This window comes from Vicia villosa, linkage group LG4 (genome assembly GCF_029867415.1).
Source record: "Vicia villosa cultivar HV-30 ecotype Madison, WI linkage group LG4, Vvil1.0, whole genome shotgun sequence".
NCBI lineage: Eukaryota > Viridiplantae > Streptophyta > Magnoliopsida > Fabales > Fabaceae > Vicia > Vicia villosa.
In genome coordinates this window covers 2336951-2360569 of record NC_081183.1, presented here as the reverse complement: position 1 = coordinate 2360569, position 23619 = coordinate 2336951, and the positions used below count along the sequence as shown (strand labels likewise).

The window sequence follows — 23619 nt, the reverse complement described above, 5'->3', positions numbered from 1 at the left end:
AAGGTGATCCCTGATTTTAGTCCTTGATAGGCTCAAAAACCCTAGTCTGGTGACCTGAGTAAATCTGTATTCAGAGGACTGGGTGTCTAATCAATCATAGGTGAGAAAATTAAGCTCTTGAGTCCTATGATTATGTTAGAGACTAATCCTTCTACTGATTGATCCTTTGCCTGAGTTTTCTTGTCTTTGCACATCCTCGATTAAATGCCAGATGAAGAAGTGACTGCTCTGGGTACTTGCTTTGACCTGATGAAAATCCTGAAGATATGTCATCTCAGGGGGGTCAAAAATTAGGGTATGACACTAACAAATTTTTTAGAGACCTTTGACTCATGTTCAAGTTGTTGCTTTTTTTTTAATATTTTAAATTGATATTATGGTATATTATTTTTAAATTCTTAATATGTTTTAAATGAATATTATTTTTTATTAGATGTCTTTCTTTAAAAAGTTTAATTAAATTGTCATTCCCTATATTTTCAGCAATACTTTTTATAATTAGATAACAATTATTGTTTTTTTGATAAAGAATGATTGAATCTTAAATATCCATTCTTATTCAATCTCATATATTAATGTGATTGATAGGATACAAAATAATTATATTTTTAAATTTTAATTCATAATTTTTAAAATGACACCTATATTTTATATAAAATAGAAGCAGTTTAACATGTGCCATTTGTCATACCCCAAAATTTGCCCATATCATAAAAATTGAGAGAGTTATGCATCGATGAAGTTGGACAATATTGGAGGAATATACAAAAGTCAACTTGACCAAAATCACTTATTTTGACTAATGGGCCTAAATTTGAGTTTCTACATATGATCATAAGTTCAATAAAAGCCCATAACTTTGTTCTCATATTTTTGTGTCATTTACTTGATTTATTTGAATTTTCTCATTTAAATACAAAATGAATTAAGTAAAATAAAAAAAAAGTTGTTATTATGAAATAAATAAATAAAAAAGAGAGAGAAAAAAGTTTTGTTGTGAAAATATCCTAAGGCCCAAATGCCTAAACAGAAACGTGGAAAAAGTTTGAAAATAGAATAGACAAAAAAGGAAATATTGGAATCAAAATATTCTTCTTTCAACCAAGAAATTAATCAGCCAAAGGAGTGGATTTTGGAGCAAATCTGTCAACCTAATTGTTCTGCTATATATATGGGAGTTATTGCAAGGCATTAGGGGAGGGTGTTGTGCAGTCGGAGGAAGTATGCCTCCAAAACCGAAAAATTCAAGAAAAAAAAGGAAATCGAATTCAAGATTTAAGGTCAATCCCAGGGCTTCTATCGATCAAAACATTTTCCTTGGACGTCTCTGAAGCATTCCAAATCATTACAAAGCATTAAAACGTTCAAAATTCTTCGCGGACGCTCTCACGGTTTGGTGTTTGTAACTTGAATCGATTTTCTCAAATTGCATATGATAAATGAATTTCGAATATATATTCGTGTTCCTGAGGTTTAAACAAAGCTTTCTGCGTGATTTAAGTTTTGTTTAAGCGCACGAATCGACAGTTGCCATTGTTAGGTTTCTAAGCTCTCAAATTGGGGAATTTTGATTAGAGGTCGAATTAGCCTAAATCGATGGTTCCATCATGCTTAGGAGATGATAATTACGTGATATGGGCTTTTATTTAGAGTTTATTGGTGTTAATCTGCGGGATACGGAGAAGGGAGCATACAGCCACGCTTTAGAAACTGTAGGCAAAGCTATTAGTCACATTAGACGAGAGATAAAAGAATAAAACATGAGATTTAATTACAAAATTAAAACACATCTAATTTGCTGCCCGCGACGATCGAATCTATCGATCAGAGTAACCAGCAATGCCCCATTAATCCGTTAGCTATACTGATCAAATCTATTGATCATCGCATCTAACGGTGACATATTAAATCAGGGTTGTGCGCCCAAACCTAAAACACACTAAATCACGACACTACGGATTTTCATCCTTTTCGATCAGGCAATTCAAAATGCCTTGCAAAACACAAATTCAAAACTACGACAAGGTAACTCAAAATACCTTCAACACCTTCATATCAAATTCTTAGGCGTACAACCCTGTGCCCGAACTACGTTGACTCTGATTCTCCCTAAGGAGATACGTAGGCACTTGGATAACCAAGGCGAGTCCCCTTCCCCATAAATCTCATTTTTTTCCCTATTCATTTCTTTAGCTATTAATCCTAATATTTTAGCCATAAAACTTGACCTTAGATTCAAAGCCATAGGAAAGGGTTGAGGGTGCCTAACAACTTCCCTCAACCTGATTATAATAATCTTACCCTGATCTCTTAACTGCGTAGAGTTTCCTATTCGCCCTTCAGAATAGGTGGCGACTCTAAAAGTCTAATTTTTAGGGCAGATTGCTACACCATTCATAATTTTTAAACTAACAACTATGTTTTATATAAAATAGAAGCAACATGGCAAGTGCAATATTTCATAGTTTTTTTTAGAGCTTGTGGCTCCAATAGAATATGTGAGAATCTCTTTGTACATTCATATAATTTTTTAGGAATTCGGAGATGTATCTTCGAACATACCAAATTTAAAATTTTTGGTGTTCTAGAAAATTTTAGAGATGTATTTCAAAAATATCTCAATATTTGATATTAGAATTTTTCAGAGATGCATTTACGAAGTAACACAATATTTATTAAAAAATTAAAATCAAAGTAAATCAATTGTATTAATAATATAATTAATGATATTAATCAAGATATATAATTAAATACATACAATTATAATCAATATATAATAATAATTTTGAAAATAACGATGATCAACCTATTAAATATTTAAATCAACACATTATTCTCATATAAAATTAACTAAAGAAATAAAATAATATAAATTAAAAATTATAATTTTAATAAGAGGATACTTTTAACATGATAATTTCATCAATTAACTTAATTTATTTTTTATTGATTAAAGGGTTCTTCATTGCACCCTTAATAAAAGAGAGTTAAAGTTTATTCGAAACACACCGAACGCATAATATGTATTTAAAAAAATAATTATTTTTATAATTTAAAAAAAATTGTGACAGATAAATTATTATAAAATTAAAATTTTATTTTTATATCTTTATTCCTTATTTATGACTTAATCTCTTTATTCCTTATTCCTTATAAAACAACATACTACAAAGATCAAAAACAAAAATAATTTTATTTTTACTAGTAAAATCGAGTATAACATGTTCCACATTATCTCCAGAAGAGCCTTGTTCACTTTTAACATATCTCAAAATCCTAATATTCAATTTTAAGAAATTTTAAGTAGTTAAGTTAAGATATATGTATAAGAGATTATCATTATATAACAAAATATAAGTGAATATAAAATTTAATTAGTTACCTTTCTTTGAGGTAAGTAGAATTTAAAAAGTAAACAGGAGAACCAATTGGTAAAGCTAAAATTCCTGGAACGGTTGAACCATTAGAATAATGTTCAACATCTCTATATACGAGAATCAGATAACTTTTTAAGTTTGCATGATGCAGGTCTAGCCAAATATAGTAGTCCTCTAAGCAAACCTAATCCAACCTAACATATTCTAAATAATAATTCAAAAAAAATTAAATTTTTTATCATGGTTTTAAATTGCAGTTGCAATCAGTACCAGATGCGAGTATACTCACAGATATCATAAGGCCCATGTCAATACTTATAAAGGCGCCGCTCAAGAATGCACTCATACAAATGATAAAATCGAATTTATCAACTTTAAAGAGATAAATAGCTTCTTCATAATTTATGATCCCCAACATTGCGGACACAATAATAGCTGATAGAGCAACAAGTGGTGTGTTTCCAAATAGTGGTGCCAAGAATTGTAGGGTAAGTGCCATTAGAATTGCTTGTACCACATTTGTCATTGCACTTTTACACCCTGCATTATAATTCACGACAGTCTTAGAAAATGGTCCTACAAAATTCTGTTAAAACAACTCAGTTAATAATAATGTAAAGAAATCAGATACAAATTAATTCAAACGTGCAAAGTCCGGTTAATTTCAGCCACTAAACTATGTGAAAAAAAATAAAACTTACCACTAGTCAAGTAACATGAGGTAAAAGAACCAAATAAATTGATGAGTCCACAACCTATCATCTCTTTGTTTCCATCATGAGGTGTATTATCAGTAACAGAAAAGCTTCTTCCTATGGCTATTCCTTCCTACATATATATGATATATAATCCATCTCAATTTCTATCTCCAACGAGAGAGATCTTTGAATTTTTTTATTGTTAACGGATTCCTAAAATGTGTGCGTGTATATATGTGTGTATATATGTGTGCGCGTGCGTGCGTGCGCAAATCAAAAACTGTTATTACAAAAAAATCAAATTTGTTAGGTCTGTTAAATATATCCGATTTAAAAGAAACTTGTTAAATCAGGTATGAATTGAGTTAGAGCTTTCTAAAAGTCAATACTTATTAAGTCACACATTGTGTAACTGACCTAATAATATATTCTTAAGTCAAGTTCAAATCCAACTTAAGAAGTCGAAACTCCTTATGTCTGCAATTCTTAGATCAGGTTCGAAATCGTCTTAACAAGTCATTTTTCACCGATTTGACAAGTATTTTTTCTACAAATAAAGACTTTTTAAAACCATATCTTCATTATTATTATTATTATTATTATTATTATTATTATTATTATTATTATTATTATATGTCTCTACTATTCATCTTAATGGATTCTGGCATGACATAAAAACATCCTCCAAATTTATATAAATTGCATCCTTTCCAATTTCTTTTAGAAATTTTGATGCAAATAACTAACTTCTCCTTAACTCTTGGATTTACAATTAACATCTATATAATAATATAACAAAAATATATATTAATACGAATATAAAACGTGTTTTGTTACGAACACTCTTTGGGATGTTAAGTTCACCTCATTAATATGAATTTCTTCTCTCACTATTTGGGGTTCAAACAATAGTCAATATTGGTTTTGTCACTGATACAACATTGGTTTTGGTTGAAAATGTTTCAATCCAAAGATACATCCTCTAGTTGTTGAAGGATGAGATTGACAGCGCGATTGATACCAGGCATACACGAATCAAACTTAAGCCCAAGTGGCTTAAAGGATTTGTCACAAAATAGCTATTTTAATTTAATGTTGTTTTATGTTTTATTTGTTGGGCCAGGCCCATTTTCGGTACAACCTATTAGGGTTTAAACTATTCCTTGTATTTAAGGGATGCTGCCCCTTTAAAATTGTTCTGGACTGGGCCAAGATTCGACCCAATCTACCTTCGGCCCACTTTCCCTTTGAGGGCCCCAACTATTTCATGGCCCATAAAGAGCAAGGCCTGCTCGTCTACCCTTTGCCCGGCATAACGCTCCCCGCGGGCTGCCTGGCGCCCGGCACGGGTGCTCCCCGCGAGCATCCTCTCGCCGAGGACTCTGCTCCTTGTAGGGCTCCTTCATGTCCAACCCCCCGAATAATGCGGAGTCCACGTGGTCCCTAAAAGACCGCGTCTCCCTTAAACTTCGGAGCGGTTAACCAGGACAGAGGGCGCTCACGCACCTCCGATATTTCCGCCCAGGAAACCTTACAGTCTCCTAGTTGGGCTTGGAAGTCCAGCCCAGTAGCGAGATCATGGCACAGCGCTGGGGGCTATAAATACCCTCTTTCACTAGAGGGTCAGGTATTCACTTCTTTCTAACCTTTAGCTTGTACTTGCTCTCCTTTGATCGTCTTCTCACTTTGGCATCGGAGTACCTTGCAGGTACACCCCCCCCCTTTTACTTCACGAAGACCCAACTTCCGAGCAGGCCTTGACGATCCTTCTAATCAGGTACGATCAGAAATCAAGTAGAGAAATTAACACAACTTTTTATTTCCTTTCTTTTTATGCAGGTAGTTTTGTTTCTATCCTTTGTAGAACCCTAGATCTAAAGAATTAATAGTTGCTGAAACCTTTCTATCAAATTGGTGCTTTCATCTTGAATCTATGGCACCTCCCAAACCACCCAACCCCAAAGATATTGTTGATGAAGTTGTCCAAACAGCCCACCTTCACCTTGATAATGCTATGCAAGAAACTCAACTCCAAATGGATGACAGATTTCTCAAAACCCACTCCGAAATGGACCAACTTCAGACTAGAATGGACAATGAAAAACAAATTTCTGATTCTAGGTATGACAACATCATCATCTTGCTCACAATGTTAGCCTCTCAAGCTGAAAAACAGCCTTCTGGTGCTGTTTCCGCGGTTACTGTTCACGGAAACACTATTCCCGACAGCATTACTATTCACGGTAGCGGTACTGTTCACGGCAACGGTACTGTTCACAGCAGATTTGTGACACCACCTACTGTTTCGTCCGCTGCTACTATTCACAGCGGAACTGTTCACTCCGCCACCTCATCAGGTACTGCTCTAAACCCATCTCTTGTTTCCACTCCTACCCCCACATACCCCACTCATCCCCTAATTTCATAAGAACTCTTATCTCCTCATCACTATACACTACCGCCACACAAACCACCCTACCTCCTCCATTTTCCACCATTTTCCACTCAACCCTTTCCCCATATCATAGGTTATTCCCCACCCAATCCAATCCTACTTGGATCCTCCTTATTATACAGCACCCCAAGTTTTTACTACCAGCCCCCTTTTCTCCATTCCACAAGTTTCACACATACCCTATCCCCAACATTCACAAAACCCCCTATTCCCTCCTTCCGTACACCAAAATTAGAGCTCGCAATGTTTGACGTATCAAACCCATTAGAATGGTTATTCCAAGCCAATCAATTTTTTACTTTCTATAATCTACCAGCCGATAATCGTTTAGCTATGATGTCTTTCTATATGAAAGGAGAAGCGTTGGCTTGGTTTAAATGGATGCATCAGAATCGTGAGTTAATGGATTGGACCTCTTTTACAAAAGCATTGGAACTTAGGTTTGGGCCATCTACCTATGATAATCACCAAGCAGAATTGTTCAAACTCAAACAAACCCATTCGGTTATGGAATACCAAGCCCAATTTGAAAATTTGGGAAATCAAGTGATGGGATTATCAAGAGAGGCTATTCTAAATTGCTTTATTTCAGGATTAATTCCGGATATTCAGAATGAGTTAGCCATTCATAAACCAGCTTCCGTCTCTCAAGAAATTGGGCTTGCCAAACTAATTGAATCCAAAATCCGTGACGCTAAACCTAAATTTCAAAAGCCTTTTTCCTCATACACCACCCACTTCACTATCTTCAACTACCAAATTACCTTTAAAACCAACACAGCCACTTCAAGATTTGTGTTTCAATTGTGACGAAAAATTTATCCCCGACCACAAGTGCCAAGCTGGAAAATTTCTGCTTCTCATGGAGGATGATGATCCAGCCATCACCGAACCAGCTGCTGTGTGCGCAGAACCAAATGCCACAATGGAAAATGGCAAATTTTCCCCAAAGACTTTAAAATTCAAAGGTTCTATAAATGGACTCTCGGTTGCTGTTTTGATTGATACAGGGAGCACTCATAACATCTTACAGCCACGCATAGTACATCACTTTAAACTTCACACTCAACCTATTCCAAATTTTTCGGTAATGGTGAGAAACGGCTCTAGATTATCTTGTTCAGGCATCTGCCCAAAGGTTCCTATCAAAATCCAAAATAATTCATTATTGATTCCTTTTCACTTTCTACCTATTGAAGGGGCTGACGTTGTCCTCGGAATGGAATGGTTAAGGACATTGGGACCACTAATGGCAGACTTTTCAATTCCTAAGATTTCTTTCACCCACAACAACAATGACATCACCATAACCGGTGACACCAACACTTCCATTTCACCATCTTCTTACAACAATGTCTGCCACCTTCTAAGAACAGACTCTATAGCTTCCCTGCACCTTTTACTCTTCCAACCACATACAGATTGTACACCTCAAATCTCATCCACAAATATCTTAGACTCACTTCCTAACAACCTACCACCCAAAATTTCCTCCATTCTCAAATCCTATGCAACCATATTTACCCATCCTAAAGGCCTCCCACTGCCTCGACCGCATGACCATCACATACCAATCCAACCGAACACTGCCCCAATCAACGTGAAACCTTATCGCTATCTACACCCTCAAAAGGATGATATGACAACTATCATACAAGATATGCTTAGTGAAGGTATTATTAAACCCAGTAACAGCCCATACCCCTCCCCTGTTTTGTTAGTTCGAAAAAAGGATGGCTCATGGCCCTTTTGTGTGGACTATAGAGCTCTAAATTCTATTACAGTTCGAGACTGTTTTCCTATACCTACAATCGATGACCTTTTTGATGAATTTGGTTCAGCAACTATTTTTTCTAAGATCGATCTACGATCTGGCTACCACCGAATCTGGCTACCACCAGATTCGGGTAACTCCTAAGGATACTCACAAAACTGCATTCAGGACGTTTGACGGGCACTACGAGTTCTTGGTAATGCCATTTGGCGTAACTAACGCTCCTAGATCTTTTCAATCGGCTATGAACGATTTGCTCAGACCATAACCTACGAAAGTTTATGTTAGTTTTCTTTGACAATATTCTTATTTACAGTTCTTCTATTTCTGATCATGCACATCATTTAAAACTCATTTCAACTTGCTTTTATCTAATCAATTTTATGCCAAATTATCAAAGTGTGTGTTTGTTGTTCCTAGTGTTGATTACTTAGGTCACATTATTTCAAGTGAAGGTGTAACCCCAGATCCAGCAAAGATTTAAGCTATTCTAGAATGGCAGAATCCACGATCACTCACGGCACTCAGGGTTTTTTAGGACTCGCCGGCTTTTATAGAAGATTTGTGCATCATTACGCCTCTCTCGCCGCTCCACTCACTAATTTATTACACTTTAAAAAGCTACAATGGACTACAAAAGCTGACTCAACTTTACAATTTAAAACGGAAAATGACTGAAACACCAGTGCTGGGCCTTCCTGATTTCACCAAGCCATTTGTGCTTGAGACAGATGCTTCCGGAGTGGCTGTGAGTGTTGTTCTGTCCCAAGAAGGCCATTCAATTGCCTTCTTCAGCAAGAAACTTTGTAACCGTCTCTAAGCTTCTTCCGTGTACGTTCGTGAGATGTTTGCCATCACAGAAGCTGTCAGGAAATGGCGACAATATTTAATAGGCAGACACTTTCATATTTTCACAAATCAGAAGAGTTTAAAGAATCTATTAATTCAGACCATCCAAACCCCAGAACAACATAAGTGGGCAGCAAAGTTACAAGGATTCGAATTTGATATTCATTACAAACCTGGTAAGACCAATCAGGTTACTGATGCCCTCAGTCGCATTTCCCACGATGATGAAGCTCTTCTGATGTCCATTTCGTCCCCTGTTCCTCTTCTCCTCAATCAATTAAAACAGTTTTACACATCAGATCCAGAAGGCATGAAAATCATTACGAAAGTTCAAAAGGATATATCACCCCAAAATAAATTTTAAAGCAAGGCTGGTCTTATATATTTCAAGGGACGGATTTTTATACCTGATGCTCACCAGTTGCGAACCAAAATCATCACTGAATATCACTGCACACCAGAAGGAGGCCATTCGGGTTTACAACCAACACTTGCTCGAGTCTCTTCTTCATTCTTATGGCCTGGAGTTTACAAAGACTTCAAGAATTTCGTGAAAGCATGCGCTACATACCAGCAAAACAAATACATGACAACAAAACAACAGGGACTTCTTCAACCTCTACCTACACCTACTCAAGTATGGGATGATTTAAGTATGGATTTTATTACTCACCTTCCAAACTCTCTTGGTCACACGGTGATTTGGGTAGTGTGCGACAGGCTCACGAAGTTCTCTCACTTCATTGCTCTTCCTACAAAGTTTTCAGCTAAGGATCTTGCCCTTCGGTTCTCAGCGGAAATATGCTGCTTGCATGTAGTCCCCAAGTCCATTGTCTCTGACCGTGACCCCCTTTTCCTCAGCACCTTTTGGCGGGAACTTTTCAAGGCTCAAGGAACGACCTTGAAATGCAGCTCCGTATACCACCCTGAAACCGAAGGACAAACAGAAGTTATGAACAGGTGTTTAGAGACTTACTTACGATGCTTTACAAGCGTGAATGCAAAGAAATGGTTTAACTACTTACACTTGGCTGAGTTTTGGCACAATACGAACCACCATTCTGCTATTAAAATGTCCCCATTTGAAGCTCTTTATGGCCGCCCTCCTCCGTCGTTTCCACAGTACACGGCCGGATCCACACACCTTCCTTTAGTGGATGAATCCTTGCAACACCGAGAAGAGTTGTTACAAACCTTACAATACAACTTAGCCAAAAGCAAAAAAGAAATGGAGATCCAAGGAAATAGAAAATGAAAAGCTTGTACCTTTCAAGAAGGCGACCTCGTTTTACTTAAACTCCAGCCCTATCGCCAGATTTCAATCCACCGACGCACATCTCAGAAGTAATCTAAACGGTACTTCGGCCCATTCAAGATCCTTCGCCGAATTAGACCTGTAGTGTATCATCTGGACCTTCCAACGTCCTGCAGAATACATCCGGTTATCAACGTCTCGCAGTTACGAGCTTTCCACCATGAAGACACACCACCATCGTCTTTGGTCATTCCACCAGAGTTTGAAGAACCATCGGAGGACCACCATGACCAAGAACATCCTCACCATGCTTTGTCTATACCAAACCTGCAAACAGACAAACAATGATTAATATCATCAGAGGATCCACTTAATGATAACGGAAACACACTCAGACAACAAAGTTTAATACCTACCTCACACTCATCGGATAAGTCATTGGTTTTGAATGATGAAGGTTACACCACCAAAATGGAAGTAAAGAGTACTGAAGAGTTTGAAGGAAGAGAGAACCGAAGTACAAAGAAGAAGAACACTTCTAAAGAGAGAAAGACACTTAACTAAGTGAGAGAAGTAGATGGGAAAATGAAACACGAGATGCACTTTGAATCTCATAAAGTGGGGTTTTCTGTACCTAATGCAAGTACTTCACGTGATCCTCGAGTGAGCCCCATCACGCTACCTCAATCCTCATTGTTCCCAGCATTGGATCCCTTATCCACCCAATCTAAACCCTTGGATAATGTGACCGTTTCCCCATGTGAGAGTCCGCTAACCAAGGCAAAGTTGTTCCCCACTTCTGTCGTTCAGAATCCAACTGTTCCACACTCCAACACGCTTCCCATTGTCCCTTTACAGCTGGATGCCAATAACTATTCTCAAGAAACTATTCGGTTGCAAGCTAACCCTAGCACATATCTCCCTTCCGCGTATGGGCCTTCTAAATGGGCTGCTGCTTTTCAAAGTCCATTGGATCAACCTACACCCAACCTTGAGGACAAGGTTGCTACTGGGCCGGATAGTAGTGATACCAGGCCTACACGAATCAAACTTAAGCCCAAGTGGCTTAAAGGATTTGTCACAAAATAGCTATTTTAATTTAATGTTGTTTTATGTTTTATTTGTTGGGCCAGGCCCATTTTCGGTACAACCCATTAGGGTTTAAACTATTCCTTGTATTTAAGGGATGCTGCCCCTTTGAAATCAAGTAGAGAAATTAACACAACTTTTTATTTCCTTTCTTTTTATGCAAGTAGTTTTGTTTCTATTCTTTGTAGAACCATAGATCTAAAGAATTAATAGTTGCTGAAACCTTTCTATCAGCGATACCTCCCAAAAAAAACACCAAACAAGTTTGGAGAACACAAGTGATAAAGGTTGTTGTGAAGATCAAATGAAGATACAATGTTGGCTTTTTCCATGGTCAGCAACAATTAATATTGTATCACCGATTAGTAATGAAGCAGCTGGTATTGTTCCAACAGCCATGTGCCTTCAACTCCCAAAAACAACATACACTAGTGGTGGCGCAAAGCCTAAATCTGATATACTAATAAATTCACCAAACATTTAATCATTAGACCTAATTTGCAAATAATAATTACCTAGCTATACTATTTGTTTAGAAATTCTTACACTAACATTCTACACGTACACCTACACCGTATTTTATTGTTCACTAATTCGATAAACGGTAAAATATTATAATAACAAATTATTTTAAAAAAAAAATAAAAATAAAATTATATTTGTATGTTTTCTTTATTATCCAACTTCATAACTTCATTAACTAACATTTTAAATTTCGTCAACCAACTCCATCACTTCATTAACCAATTTATTACATTTCATTAACCAACAATTTTTTACTACTAAAAATTTATTTTTAATATCTGAGCGTTTATTAATTAACTTCATCACTTTATTAACCAACTTTTTATATTTCAATAACCAACTTTGTTTTATTACTAAAAATCATTTTTAATATCTAGACATTTATTAACCAACTTCATCACTTTGTTAACCATTTTTTACATTTCATTGACCAATTTTGATTTATTACTAAAAATTTGTGTTCATACACTGTTTACGGACATTATTTATGGTCATTGTTCACACCACTATTATGTACAGTTCACAACACTGTTCATAAATATATTTTTCTTATTTAAAAAATAATTTTTACCGTATAAATAAGGTAAAAAAATGCATACGGTGTAAGTATATAGTGTAGGAATGGGTGTAAGCATAACATTTTGATTTTTATATTATACATCAAAAGTAAACATTTTTTGAGATTAGAAAGAGTGAAATTGAAGTTAAGAATGAGAAGAAAGACTTACATAGAGCAACCAGAGGAGGAAGATTTGCAAGTTTTGCAAAGCTAATGTCTCTAGGAATAGCAAGGTTAGCAATTAAGTATGAGAAGAATAAACTCCAACTATATTTTGGTAACCACTCAAAGATAGGTACAAAATATTTCACCCATTTATATGAAGTAGACGATAGAGACCAAAAGTGTGGATGAAAAACTTTAAGAGCACCATTCTTTGGAGGGAAATCTTATAAGGGCTATAACTAAATTTTGGGTTATTTGTAGGGACCACATACATATTTAACCTTATTTGTAAGTATGTAGTGCACCTAAGAGGGGAGGTGAATTAGGACTTTAAAAAATTGATCTGGTTTTATGCCCATTGGTTCTTTCTTTTCTAGTTATGTTAGGCAATGAAAGCGGTAAAGTGCAGGAAGTAAAGTACACGCGATGTATCCTATTTTCCCTCACAATCTGAGCGTACATCCAATCCCCTTACAACATGTAAGATATTTTATATAGACTTCTAGACACAAGCTTCTAACAAATCATTAGGCAACAACACCTTATGATCAACCCAGTTGAAAAGAGAACAATCTTCTCCAATTCAGCTCTCTTGCTTCCAACAATCCTGGACAACAAGGCATACAGATCAAACAAGTAGAAAAAGAAAATAATCCTTTATTTTTCACTCTCTTGTTTCCAATAATCTTGGACAATAAGGTATTTACATAAATATGGATTTTATAAGATGTTTGAAGTTGTAAGACTTTTATCAATTGTAATCAATTAATATGATACTTAAACTTTCTAGACTGATATGATAATTGTATGAAACAAATTTCAATGGAAGTTTAAGAATCAACACACTTGTATTTGAAAAATGAGATGAAGAATGTGTTTGAATTATATTAAAAGAGGTGAAGATTTGAAATCTGAAATGAAATCATGAAAGAATGCCACGATTGATAGATGCATTTTGAAATTCGTTGAAATCATCATTTATATGAAAAATTGAATTTTTCGAATGTGTAATCGGCTACAAAAAATGGTGTAACCGGATACACATGATACTTTTTCAAAACAGCGCAATTTTATGAAAACTATTTTTACGTTTATGTAACTGGTTACCAATGTATCATTTTTTAAAAATACTTATAAAACATGTTTGAAAGCAACGGCAATGTATTTTTAAAGTAGTGATGCATATGTATTAATATGTTAGGTATTTTTTAGCTCACTATGTATATCAAGACTTGAATTGCAACTTGTACCTGTTAATTGAAGATCATTTTCCAAAGATAATCTTCATGAAATTGCTTAAGTCTGGACCCATAGCTCTTTAAGTATTATTCTTTTGCTCGTCCTTTTTTGATATATACTCGTAATAGTTGTCTTCATCAAAACATAATGTTGGAGAGACTTGACTTCACATTCTCCTCCTTTTTTATGATGACAATCATTTGGAAGTTGAAGTGCATCATGTTCTTATGTGAATTCTCCCATAACTTTGATAACCCCCATTGATCAAAGTATGTTTGATTCATAGATAACTTGACATCTTTATTGCTGTAAAAGTTAGAGACAAGCATACACATACACATATATTTTCTCCCCCTTTGTCATTAGATTAAACGATGCGAAAAAGATAAATTATCCAAAGAAATCATGAAAATTATTAATTATTTTCCCTATGAGTTTTGCCTCATGAGTGACTTCATCTTCAATCAAGCATTCATCTTTGGTGAACTTGATGTTGAAGCTTTTGTCACAAAGTTGGCTTATGCTTAGAAGATTATGCTTTAGTCCTTCAACATAAAGTACATTTTCAATGGATGTGAAAGATGGCGCTCCAACTTTGCCTATGCCAAGGATTGGGAATGATATTCTGTTTAATAGGTGGTTGCAAGGGAGTCGGGAGATTGTTATTGTTGCTAAATCTTTAGCTTGGGAGTGGCTTTGTGCAGTTAAGCATGGTTAAATTCAGGTAACTCTTGATGAGTGGAGTTCTTATCCGGTGATAGCTTTGTCTTATCGTTTTTCGTTTCTTTGTAAAGGGTTGAGTACCCCTTGTACTCGATTAATGCAATTCATTTGACTTATAAAAAAAAATTCACAATTATTTCTCCTCGTTAGAGAAGTTTCATTAAAGAAAGATATATTAGTAACTAGTAGTCTTGCTTTTCTAATGTCAATCTTAAGAGCCAAAATTGATATTAGAAGAACGAACATCACATTGCCTCCTATGTTCGTTCTTCTATTAATTCTCATTTACATATTATTCAAGATAACCCTCAATAAAAAATTGGTAAATTATTAAAAAATTAATTTTTGGACAGACTTTTGGCTTAATGAACCTTTGAAAAATATTTTTCAAATTAATTATCAATTTAGTCTGGAAGCATAAAAATTTCATTCATGAGAAACATTTTTGTATCTCTCGTGATATGAATCAAGCTTTCCTTAATTTGAAGGCTCATATCCTTAAGTAAGACGATCATGATTATTTTCTATGAACTTCTTCTAAATAAGGAACTCTCACATTCAAGGATACTTATCTACATTTTCTCGAACAACAAATTTCGTTGGCTAAACATATATGCCATCAACACATTCCTCCTTCATAATATCTTATAAATCCTTTAAAATTCAAACTGAAATATATTTTTTAATAAAATTATCCATGTTATAAATTCTGTTATTTTAATGAATTACTACTTGATCTACATAAGTCATTATTAACCTTGCCATATTCTTTAATTATGAGAAGAAGATAAGTAATTTTACCAAACACATTCTCAATTCTATCAAAAGTAATGTTATACTATCACATTGATACAAAATGATTATAACAATCAAAGTGTGTACAACATAATTTTGATTTATTAAGGTATATTTAGAAATGACAAGTCTATTAAACTGTCTCTTCATTATTATTTGTCTTGGATCTTGATGAATATTGACTTGCTATCACTGCATCGTCCAAATTTAGATAGAATTTTTCCTTTCCAATCTTTTCAACAAACTTTGATAGTATTAGCTTCTCCATAACCTCTAGCCTTGGGTTTACTAATGACATCTATATAATAATATGATAAAAAAATGTTAGTATAGATAGAAATTTCATTTAGTGATTCAATTTATAATTATGAAAATCAATTTTGATATAACTATAATAAGCATTATTTAGTTTAATTTTTTTTTCTAATAGTGAAAATAAACTTCAAAGCATGAGATGTAAATGATATACCTGAATTCCTTTTCTTTTTAACACTTTATTTGTCTCCAATAATCCTTCAATACCAGTTGTGTCAATGGAATTTACTCCTGTACAATAAACATTAAAAAAGGGAGAAAAAAAATTAATATCTATGCATAATATAAAATTTTCAATAAAAGTTACTATGAACTTTTTTGAATGAGTTAATGACTAAAAAATAAAATTCATAATATATTTTTTTTATCATTGAACTTAGTGGTGAAATACTGAAATAAATAATTTAATGACAAATTTCATAATAACATTATATGTATATGGAATACAAGCCAAAATGAATATTACATATATATTAAATATATTTACAAGATTAAAATAAAACAACATATTACAAAGATCAAATACAAAAACTTTTTTTTTACCTGTAAAATCTAGTATAACATGTTCCACGTTATCTCCAGAAGAGCCTTGTTCACTTTTAACATATCTCAAAATCCTAATATTCAATTTAAAGAAATTTTAAGATTGTTTAGTTAACATATATGTATAAGAGATTATCATTATATTACAACAAATAAGTGAAAATAAAATTTAATTAATTACCTTTCTTTGAGGTAAGTAGAATTTGAAAAGTAAACAGGAGAACCAATTTGTAAAGCTAAAATCCCTGGAACGGTTGAAGCATTCGAATAATGTTCAACATCTCTGTATATACCAGAATCAGGTAACTTTCCAAGTTTGCATGATGCAGGTCTAGCCAAATATAGTAGTCCTCTAAGCACACCTAGTCCAACCTAAATTCGACATATTCAAAATAATAATTCAGAAAAAAATCGAATTTTTTATTATAGTTTTAAATTGCAATTGCAATCACAAATGCGATCACGCTAATGAAAATAAAAATATACTCACAGAGATCATAAGGCCCATGTCCATGCTTATAAACGCGACGCCCAAGAATGCACTCATACAAATGACAAAATCGAATTTATCAACTTTAAAGAGATAAATAGCTTCTTCATAATTTATGAGCCCTAACATTGCGGACACAATAATAGCTGATAGAGCAACAAGGGGTGTGTTGCCAAATAGTGGTGCCAAAAATTGTAGGGTAAGGGCCATTAGAACTGCTTGTACCACATTTGTCATTGCACTCTTACACCCTGCATTATAATTCACGGCAGTCTTGGAAAATGGTCCTACAAAATTCGTTAAAACAGCTCGGTTAATAAATATGTAAAGAAATCATATACAATGCGCGAATTCGAACCTACAAAGTCCTGATAATTTAAGCCACTAAATATGTGAGGAAAAAAAATTAAACTTACCACTAGTCAAGTAACATGATGTAAAAGAACCAAATAAATTCATGAGTCCAAAAGCTATCATCTCTTTGTTTCCATCATGAGGTGTATTATCAGTAACAGAAAAGCTTCTTCCTATGGCTATTCCTTCCTACATATACATATGATATATAAAAAAAAATTATTAATTAATAATAAAAAATACTCCCCTAAATTAGATAGATTTTAATTAATTACCGCTAATGACAAAACTCCAGTGATTAAGCCAGCTCTCAACACTGCTGATAAATATCTACTATCAAAATTCAAATATTGAATGGACCAAGGGTTTAATCCTTTATCTAGATGCCCCACCTATACATATAGATATAGTAAATATAAGAACAAATAAATTTTTTATTTTATATAATTAAAATACTAAGAAAATGAAGGGAAAAAGGTAATTATTATAATTATCATTTAGAACTTACAATTTGAATTCCATGATTTTGACCTTTGACAAGGTATGTAAAAACACCACCAACTACTACAGTTGTCATTGGAGCTATAGCAGATACCCAAAAGAGTTTTGGTTTCTTAACCCTCTAAGAAAAATTAAATTAAAAAAATAAAATAATTAGAAAATAATCAAACTCATTTTCACTAAATTAAAAATACAAACAATTTATTCATAGTTTGTTGAACTAAAACTTCTTAGTGGTGCACTAAAAAGTCTTCTATATCAAGCCACTTTTTCTATGTTGTTATAACAAAAAAAAGTAAAAAATGGAAAAAGCAAAAGTTGAAATTAGAATGACTATATATAACACTACCAAATAAAGCACTCACCAGATGCCTTGTAAATTGCAAGAAAATTAGGAAGATTATTCCAAGAAGTGTTGTTTCCCATCTTATCTGTTATATTAGTAAAAAAGAAAATTTCACAACTTATTTCCACAAATTAAAATAAATAAATAAAATTTTTAACATAATATTTTTCTTCATTTATTTTTTAATCAAACAAGGCATCATAAGATAAATTTATTGTCTATAATAATAATCTGATTTAACATGGTAATTAGCCTCTTATTAATTTGATCAGCCATGAAGAAAAAAATATTACTTTTAGTTCAAGATACTAACCTCATGTCTATTGGTGAAGATGGCTTCTATCACTGATATAAGATTGGTTTTGGTTGAAAAATGTTTCAATCCCAAAATACCCTTCAGTTGTTGAAGGATGAGAATCACTGCAGTGCCACCCATGAATCCAGTAATGGTAGAATGGGAAAAGAAATCAACCAATATTCCAAGCCTACAGAAATTATTTCATCAGCATTAGCATCAAAACACGCCTTCAATATGAATTGTCAGTATTACATAAATTTTTGTATTAATATTTTAGTATCTGTGTCAAAACACTGATACACGTTCAATCTGATGTATCAATGTATTTGATCTTAAATTTGAACGAAATACATCAATTTTGTTTTTACGCAAATCATCATGAATCCCGACAAGAATGTGAACCGTTTAATGTAACCATAATAATCCGTGTTATAGTCAAACACATCGGACACGTTTTCAATCTGAAATGTAAGTGTTACATGGGTAAGGTAACTTTATCTTATTTTCTTGGTACCAAACAAAGCCAAAGAGACTCACATGTCATGAAATCAGAAAAAAAAAAAAAACTTAATTTTAAGAAAAAGACAAAGTACTCTGTTTTTTTCACGTTACCTGAAGAAACCCAAACAAGCCTGAAAAACACCAGTGACAAAAGTTGTTGTAAAAATCAAATGAAGATACAATGTTGGTTCTTTTATAGGGTCAGCAACAGTTGATATTGTGTCACCAATTAGCAATGATGCAGCTGCTATTGTTCCAACCGCCATGTGCCTTGAACTCCCAAACACAGCATACACTAACGGTGGCACAAAACTTGAATCTGAAAAATATTTCACACAATAAACAATAAACAATTAAAAATTAAAATATCAGAGTCTCTGTAATTACGCGCAGACAAAAAGACAGACAGTCAGATAGACTTACAAAGGCCAACAAGAGGAGGAAGATTTGCGAGTTTGGCATAACTAATGCCTTGAGGAATGGCAAGGCTAGCAATGGTGAGACCAGCAATCAAGTCAGAGAAAAACAACCTCAGATTATAATTCGGCAACCACTCAAAGATTGGAACAAAATACTGCACCCCTTTAATCAACCTACGAGACGGTTTTTCCTCTTCCATAATCTGTCGAAAAGGATCATCAGGAAAAAACGTTTCTTTCAGCCCGGATTTCAGCTTTGTTCCGAACCCTCTTCGGGTTGATAAGTTCACCCCATTATGATGAATCTCTTGTTCAAGTTTCGTCATTGCAGAAAATCCTATGCAGAAACGAAATCAACAAAACACATAAACACAAACAAACACAAAGGTTGGAATGTGCAAATAGTAATATATGATGAGTTAGTTTTATTCTGTTTTGGTTTTGTTTAGGTGTGTGTGAGAGTCTGTCATGTGTGTATTTATAGCCTTTAGTGGTGGCAACTATTTCGCATGAATGTTAATTACACTAAGAAATAGCACACGTGTGGTTGACGCAATTTTGAATAGACATAAACTTTTTTTTACTATATTGGATAAGACTCTATGTTCAACCTAAATTTCTTTTTTCCTTTATTTTTTTATTTTTTCTTTAAATTTTGTACTAAATGTTATATAGAATATTGCAAGAATTTTATATTGAATTTTTTAAAGCAAAAAAATATATTTTTTAAATTTAGAATGATATGATCAATCCTTTTTATATATGTTAATTTTAAGTTTACAAGAACTATTTAATATTATATGGTTGCAAATCATATATTTTATCAATTTTAAGAATAAATATCATAGATCCCATAAATTTTCAATTTTAAGAATAAATATCATATATCCCATAAATTTTGATATATTTTAAGAAAATTGTAGGAAATATAATATTTGATAACACTATAACATTTTTTATATAAAAAATTAAGTAGTTTTTAAAAGGAAAAAACTTATATATTTATCATATTTTTATTAAAAATAGTAATTATCAGATCTAAAGAATTGTATCTAAGTTTTTTTTTTTTGAAAATTAAATTACAATTTAATCTTTTAAAAAATATTAACAAAAATATTTTTATTTTATACATATTTATTCAATAATATTTAAATACATTTACTATATTGGATAAGACTCTATGTTCAACCTAAACTTCTGTTTTCCTTTTTTTAGTTATTTTCTTCTTAAAATTTTGTACTAAACTCATATTACTCTGTTTTAATGTATATAATTAGAAATTTGTTGACGATTAATTATTATACTTTGATTTTTTGGATTATTAAATATTAGTAACTAAATGTGTTTATCTGAAGAGTTTATCCATGGAACAGTTGTTATAGGAATTACATATAGAAGTTTGCAAGAATTTTATATTCAATTTTTAAGCAAATTTTTTTTTAAAATTTAGAATAATATGATCAACCCTTTTTATATATATTAATTTTAAGTTTACAAGATATAATATGGTCGCAAATCATATATCTTACCAATTTTAAGAATAAATATCATATATTATCCCATAAATTTTCATATATTTTAACAAAATTATACGTGACTATATGTACTATTGGATAACACTATAATACTTTTATATCAGAAAATTAAGTAGTAAAAACCAGACATATTTTTATTGAAAAAATAGTAAAAAAGCATACATAAAGATTTGTATCTAAGTTTTTTGCTTTTCAAAAATTAAATTACAATTTAGTCTTTTAAAAAATATTAATAAAAAATATTTTTATTCTATACATATTTATTCAATAATCTTTAAATACATTTATTATTAAAGTGTGAATTAAAAATGTATGATTAACAAATATAAAGAAAAATTAAAACTAATCTATTTTTTTGAAATCATAATTACTTTATCAAAAATTTATAAATGTTTAAAAAAATTATTGCAAATTATATGGTCTTTTTGATATATTTTCTAGTATTATAATTGTAGAGAGCCAAGGAGATATCGTTAGACCGCCCCATAAGAGGCAACGTTGGAATATCGACCAAAGAAGAGGTATTGCCTCGTCCCAAGACTTTCGTATCGGTGGTAGTGGGAAACGTGTTATAAAACGTTTTAGGGGCAGAGAGAAGTCAGAGTCAATAATTGATCAACAATTTTTTGTGAAATAGAGGTTCAACGGTCCATTATTGACAAATAGGACGAGATTGATAATATATAAATTCATTCATTTTAAAATATATCGGGTAAAAATTAAAAGAAATAAAACGTTAATATGTATTTTAAAGAAAAATGTTAATGAATAAAATATAAAAATATTATATTAAAAAAAATTATTCAACTTTTCTGAAGTTCAAAATTTTTCATTAAATTTTCTGCATTTAAATTTTTTTAATTTTAACCTTTTTCATTTTAATTTTAACATATATTTTTTTACTTTTATCTTTTTTAACTCATGCGTTTATGGTACAAAAGATCTTTTGAATGAATAATTTTTTTCTATAATAGCAAACATTCCATATATAGAGAAATAAATAGTTATCATCAAATTGGATAAAAGGATTATTTTAGTTAAAAATAATTAACAAACATATGTGACTTATCTAAAAATATTTTTAATTGACCTAAAGCAACTTTCAAATATATTATTTTGGAGAAAAATTAACAATTACTATGCCAAATAAAGGGTTAACTGTTATAAAAGAAAAATATTTTTTTATTATAGTTATATAAAACTATATTGTTAATAGAAAATGACCCAGATTTATTTTATCATATAATATAGTTTACCTTTTCAGATTTTCATAAGCAGTTTAATTATTCATTTGATGCATGGGTGAGGTCTTCAACGTATCACCGTTTGGGAACTTGAATAATCAATTAAAAAAAAGTTATATTTTCATCTGACTTAACTTTCAGATGGGTGAAAACAGCTTGAAAGGAAATATTGAAAAGAAAAAAGAATCTAAAATTTTATTTTTTAAAAAAGAAAAAGAATCTGAAATTGATACCCTCAAAGAGTAAATAAAACAATGCTATTTTTTTCTTCACAAAGGTCACCGATTTTGTTTATAAAAGTTATTTTGTTTTTATTTAATATATGCTTGTGGTCAGTATATTAAATCATACAAGTTGTATCAACATCGTTGTTCTAAATAGTAAGTGATGAGTTATATACTTGATTTTTATTTTTAATTAATGTATATAGATCAAATTTAATTAATTAAAATGGAAGATTTCGTCTTATAATATCCTGCCAATTTTTATATGGTATAAATAAGATATAGAATCAAATATTCTTTTAGAATATTTATGTATTTTTTTAAAAATAAATTCTAATATATATGCTAAAAACTATATATAAAAATTGAGGCTAATATGACTTACATAATAAGAAAGAAAAAAGAAAAGATTAAAATAAAAAAAAATGCTAAATATATTTATTCGTCCATTATCTTTAACTCGGATCCAATTTAATCCCTTAACTTTTAAAAAGACCATTTTGATCTTTCAACTTTTTAAAATATATCACATTTGTTGATTTGTTGATGCTCTGTCTGTCTTGTATTATTGTCTAATGTTTGGCTAAAACATATAATAGCAGCAAATGGTCAAGATGTGAATCTTGCAAGTTTATAAAGAATAAAACAGGTACAAGCAAGATGTTAGATGGAATGTCATGACATCAACTCATGACATCGCCTGCAAAACTGGAAGGAAGATTCAGTTTGTACTTAACAGATACAGAATTCTATGTGAATATTATGTAATCCTATGTGGCGCATATTTAAAGGTCAAAAGAATAATTGAAGAATCAAATCAGAAGATTGAAGATTCAGGAAGAATCAGATCAGAAGATTGGATTCAGCAGTTTCTAATTTAGGAAACTCAGGATTGAAAGACCTTATTTGTAGCAGAATATTTTCTGCATATTTGTAACAGCAAAGTGCTGCGATTCTAAGCCCAAGTCTAACTAAGGTCAAGTTATAAATAGAAACATTTGTAACCTAATTGGTGCTAACAGCCCGAGCTAGAAAGATGTAGTTTCTAGGGTTATCCGTGTAGGTGAACCACCCGGTGTGTGGGATGGTCACTGATTTGTGCCTCAAAGCCTGTAGGTGAGAGGTTTATTTTAATCACTCAAAAGCTGTGAAGCAATGAGTGAAGTTTTGTTCTAGGAGGAAGCTTGTAAGCAACTTCAAGTTAACGTTGTGTTTGTTTGTGTTTAAAGTGTTGGGAATTAGGCTGTCGATGCAGTGGCTGAGTTGTTGACTACTAGACATCATTGCTATGATTGGGAGTGGGATGGAGATATTCCATATCTAGGGAGAACCTAGGTAGAGATTGC

The 23619-nt window shown here is 32.4% G+C and overlaps 1 protein-coding gene and 1 pseudogene across 1 annotated transcript; both read right to left on the bottom strand.

The window, feature by feature from the left end:
• Nucleotides 1–3143: 3143 nt before the first annotated feature.
• LOC131594824 (probable sulfate transporter 3.5) lies at nt 3144–15458 on the bottom strand (annotated as a pseudogene).
• A 66-nt stretch (nt 15459–15524) lies between these two features.
• LOC131594306 (probable sulfate transporter 3.5) lies at nt 15525–19732 on the bottom strand. The gene is made up of 12 exons (XM_058866400.1): nt 19275–19732; nt 18963–19170; nt 18366–18537; nt 18072–18137; nt 17714–17827; nt 17481–17597; nt 17268–17394; nt 16852–17138; nt 16543–16733; nt 16362–16435; nt 15973–16049; nt 15525–15801 (listed from the first exon to the last, which is right to left on the bottom strand). Exons 1-12 carry the CDS (start codon nt 19594–19596, stop codon nt 15637–15639), a joined length of 1920 nt encoding a protein of 639 aa, XP_058722383.1. The 5' UTR covers nt 19597–19732; the 3' UTR covers nt 15525–15636.
• Between the last annotated feature and the right edge of the window lie 3887 nt (nt 19733–23619).

Excerpts from the sequence above, each read along its gene's own strand:
- LOC131594306 (XM_058866400.1), bottom strand. The coding sequence starts at position 19,596 with ATGACGAAACTTGAACAAGAGATTCATCATAATGGGGTGAACTTATCA. Across the intron at positions 17,828-18,071 it reads TGCAATTTACAAGGCATCTG|AGGGTTAAGAAACCAAAACT; the intron begins GTGAGTGCTTTA and ends AATTTTTCTTAG. Across the intron at positions 15,802-15,972 it reads TAAAAAGAAAAGGAATTCAG|ATGTCATTAGTAAACCCAAG; the intron begins GTATATCATTTA and ends ATTATTATATAG.